General features: G+C 38.3%; 1 protein-coding gene across 2 annotated transcripts in view; it reads left to right on the top strand.

Annotated features, from left to right (window-relative positions):
• TAFA3 (TAFA chemokine like family member 3) overlaps positions 1-2,513 on the top strand; it is a 130,786-nt gene extending 128,273 nt beyond the window's left edge. For both annotated transcript variants that reach the window (XM_042461274.1, XM_042461275.1), the window contains exon 6: positions 493-2,513. In XM_042461274.1, the coding sequence (XP_042317208.1) occupies positions 493-504 (12 nt within the window). In that variant the 3' untranslated portion in view covers positions 505-2,513. The remainder of the gene's footprint in view (positions 1-492) is intronic.
• Positions 2,514-3,059: the final 546 nt, after the last annotated feature.

The raw sequence follows: 3,059 nt of genomic DNA, 5'->3' as shown, positions 1-3,059 counted from the left end.
TATTTATAAAGTGCTGTAAATTTACACAGCGCTGTACATACAATATTTTAGTTAGATGGTTCCCTGCCCTCAGGCTTACAATCTAAGAAGACACGACACAAAAGGAGAGGGGAGTGGTGCTGGGGAATGGGATCAGGTCCAGCAGTTCTTCTCCACCTCCGAGGCCTGGACCAAGGCAGATGGACTGGAGGAAGGGCTTGGCTTTTTAATGAAGAACATTTAATAAACTTAATAAACAATATTTGTGGTGTCATGTTGGTGTTCCAAAAAGTTTTGGATTTTGGAGCATTTCACATTCTGGATTTTTAGATTAGAAAGCTCAACCTGTCTTTGTAAATATATTTAGAGTCCACCACCACCATTGGATTTAATAGGAGAACCCATTCATACAAGAGAGCCTTGCATGAATCCATTGTATCCATGGGGCTCTGGTGGATGTGCTCTATAGGGTAGCAAGGTTCTGTCTGCTGATTCATTCTCTTTTGTTCGCAGGTCACCCGGTAGATTTTGGAAGATCTACTCTTAGATGGTATACACTGCATTGACATGGCCAGCATTGCAAAAATGGCACAACATGGCTTCTGTTCAGGTGCAAGTTACTCCTTGTATGCTCTGCAGAGTTGGAAACAGGATGACTTTCTTGGTACAGGATAAAATGCAGTTGTGGTATAGGATGTCTGTTTTTTATGGGCGCTTTACTGTTCTTCCTTATATACATCTGCTAAGGGAGTGGTACCACCATTTGCTCCCTCCTGCTGGAAAAGAACCAAGGATTACAGAAAAGGGGTGATAACCCTCTATGGGTGAAAGCTTGAAAAGGTTCCTTTGGATTTGAAGATAAAATGTTGCATCAGCTACTGATTAAGTACAGCCTCTAAGGTATTTATCATCAATTGCTATTCAGTCTTCAATTATGGATCTTGAATGCAGTTACAAGAACTCCCTTCTCTACATTTTCTTTTCATACTGTGGACATACCTTTGAGAAAAATGCACTTCTTCCTTCCTGCCCAGTTAAATGTTGAAGTTGCATCAAATCCCTTGATGACAACAAAGAAAAAGCATCTTTCCTTTCTACTCCCATATTTTAGGCTGGCTGTGACAATTGCTGAGAGAATCAAGGTGATGAGTGGGTGTTGTATGCACATTCAATTTAAAAAATAAAATTAGTGTTTTTACAAAATCTTTCCAATTTATGGGTTTCTTTTCTTTTCTTGCAGACAGGCTTTGAGGTAAGGATTCTGGAAACAAGGACTCAGAATCTGATCTTAGGTAGTGTAAAACTAGACGAATTCTAATTAAGACATGCAATTGTTCCAGAATGATTCAACTTCAAATTTCAGATTCTTTACCTAGAATATGTGAGAATTTACAACATAAGAGTCAGTTCAATACATCTTGCTGGAAACACAAAGAGTAAATATAGTATTCTCCTTTTGTTTCCCACAAGGAACAAAGAATTTGCCCCCATGGTCTTTCTCTGCCTCCCCTCGCCCCCACCAGTGTTTATTCTAAATAGGTTTATAAGTCTTGTCATTGCTGTTCATACAAAGTAAGTCAGTTAAATTATTATTAAAATTCTGTTGAAAATATTACAAAGAATGGGGCTCATCTTTTTGTTTTTGATGTGTTGGGTCTGGTACAGTGATTTTTTTTTTCTTGAAGAGTTGAGACTGCCTAGCTACATATAGAATTAAATGAAGGCTTGTACCTAGGGATGGTAATGAGCACAGGTTCCTCTCAGGGACCAAATAATTGCTCTTAATCTGTTCCACCAAACAAGAACGTATTAAGAGGACTATGATATACCCTCCAGTTTAAGATGCAATTTTTGTTTGTACTAATATCAACATGGTGAGAGCAGCATCTCCTTTAGCAAATTAGGACAACATATAGAAGTGGAGGAAATCAGAAGACACATAGAAAAACTGTATAGGTGATGAGATTCTTCTCAGTTACTGGTGCAAAAATAAATAAATAAATAAATAAATAAATAAATAAATATCTGGTGTTTAACATAGAAATTCAAAGCCAGAGCCTGCTTAGTATTCCATAGCAAAAGGTAATGCCAGACATAGAAGAGATAGATTTTCTTTAACATGAGTTATTGTTAAACTTTCCAAGTGGGCTATTGAGACCCACTCCCCTTTAATTATAAACCATAAACCTGTTCCATGTTTTTGTCTTATTATGGTTACCTTGATTCATGAAGGTCTGTTGATTCATTTAGGGCTGGGGCTGAGAATGATTGTGCACCTTGCAAGTATAACCCAAAGTGAACATTTCCTTCCAACTAAAATGAAAAAGATTTCTGGAGTATCCAGGGGAGATGGAGCAGCAAACAACTGCACCTTGAGAACTCTCTCCTGACCTGACCTGTTTTGCAGTGGCCTGGCCTCCATGCTGTGACTGTATGACCTGCTGACTTTGTTACCTAAACTTTTTTGTATCAGACTATGTTATACCTGCTTCCAATGCGATGTAAATACCAGACTGTGAGATATTAAACTTCATTTTAATCTCTGCAAAATGATTTTGTTGATTCAAATATGAGATGATTTTTAGGTCATGCGGAGGGAAAAGTTATTGAAACCTGAGGTCATCTTCAAGTAAGGGTTGGCGGGAGAACAATCTCATAATATGCTTTTGTTTTGAACCTTCTGTGGTCTTACAGATGTTGTTGGACTACAATCTCCACTATTCTTCACTATTGTCTATGGTGCAATATTTACATTTCCTTGAAAATTGAAAGCCTAACAAAATATAGCCAGCTTGCATGGGTTTGTGACAGAGCTTGCATTGTGCTCAGTCACATTCACTGCAAGTATAATACCTATGTATGGAGGGATCTCTCTTTAGCAGCTATCCATATATAACATAATGGAGCTGTCTGTCTCTCCCCCACTCAGACATTACACCAGATTCTCATGATGGAGGCAAGAGGCCCATGTGTCCCTCTAGCATCTTAATCTTGCGTTCCTCCTATACTCAGTCAAAAAATGCAAACTCCAAGCAAACAAAGCAAGCTAGATCCAACATGTGTCTGCATGTCTCATATTT

The sequence above is a fragment of the Sceloporus undulatus genome, chromosome 4 (genome assembly GCF_019175285.1).
Source record: "Sceloporus undulatus isolate JIND9_A2432 ecotype Alabama chromosome 4, SceUnd_v1.1, whole genome shotgun sequence".
Lineage (NCBI taxonomy): Eukaryota > Metazoa > Chordata > Lepidosauria > Squamata > Phrynosomatidae > Sceloporus > Sceloporus undulatus.
The sequence above is the reverse complement of the archived record's forward strand: the minus strand, read 5'-3'. Positions and strand labels throughout refer to the sequence as shown.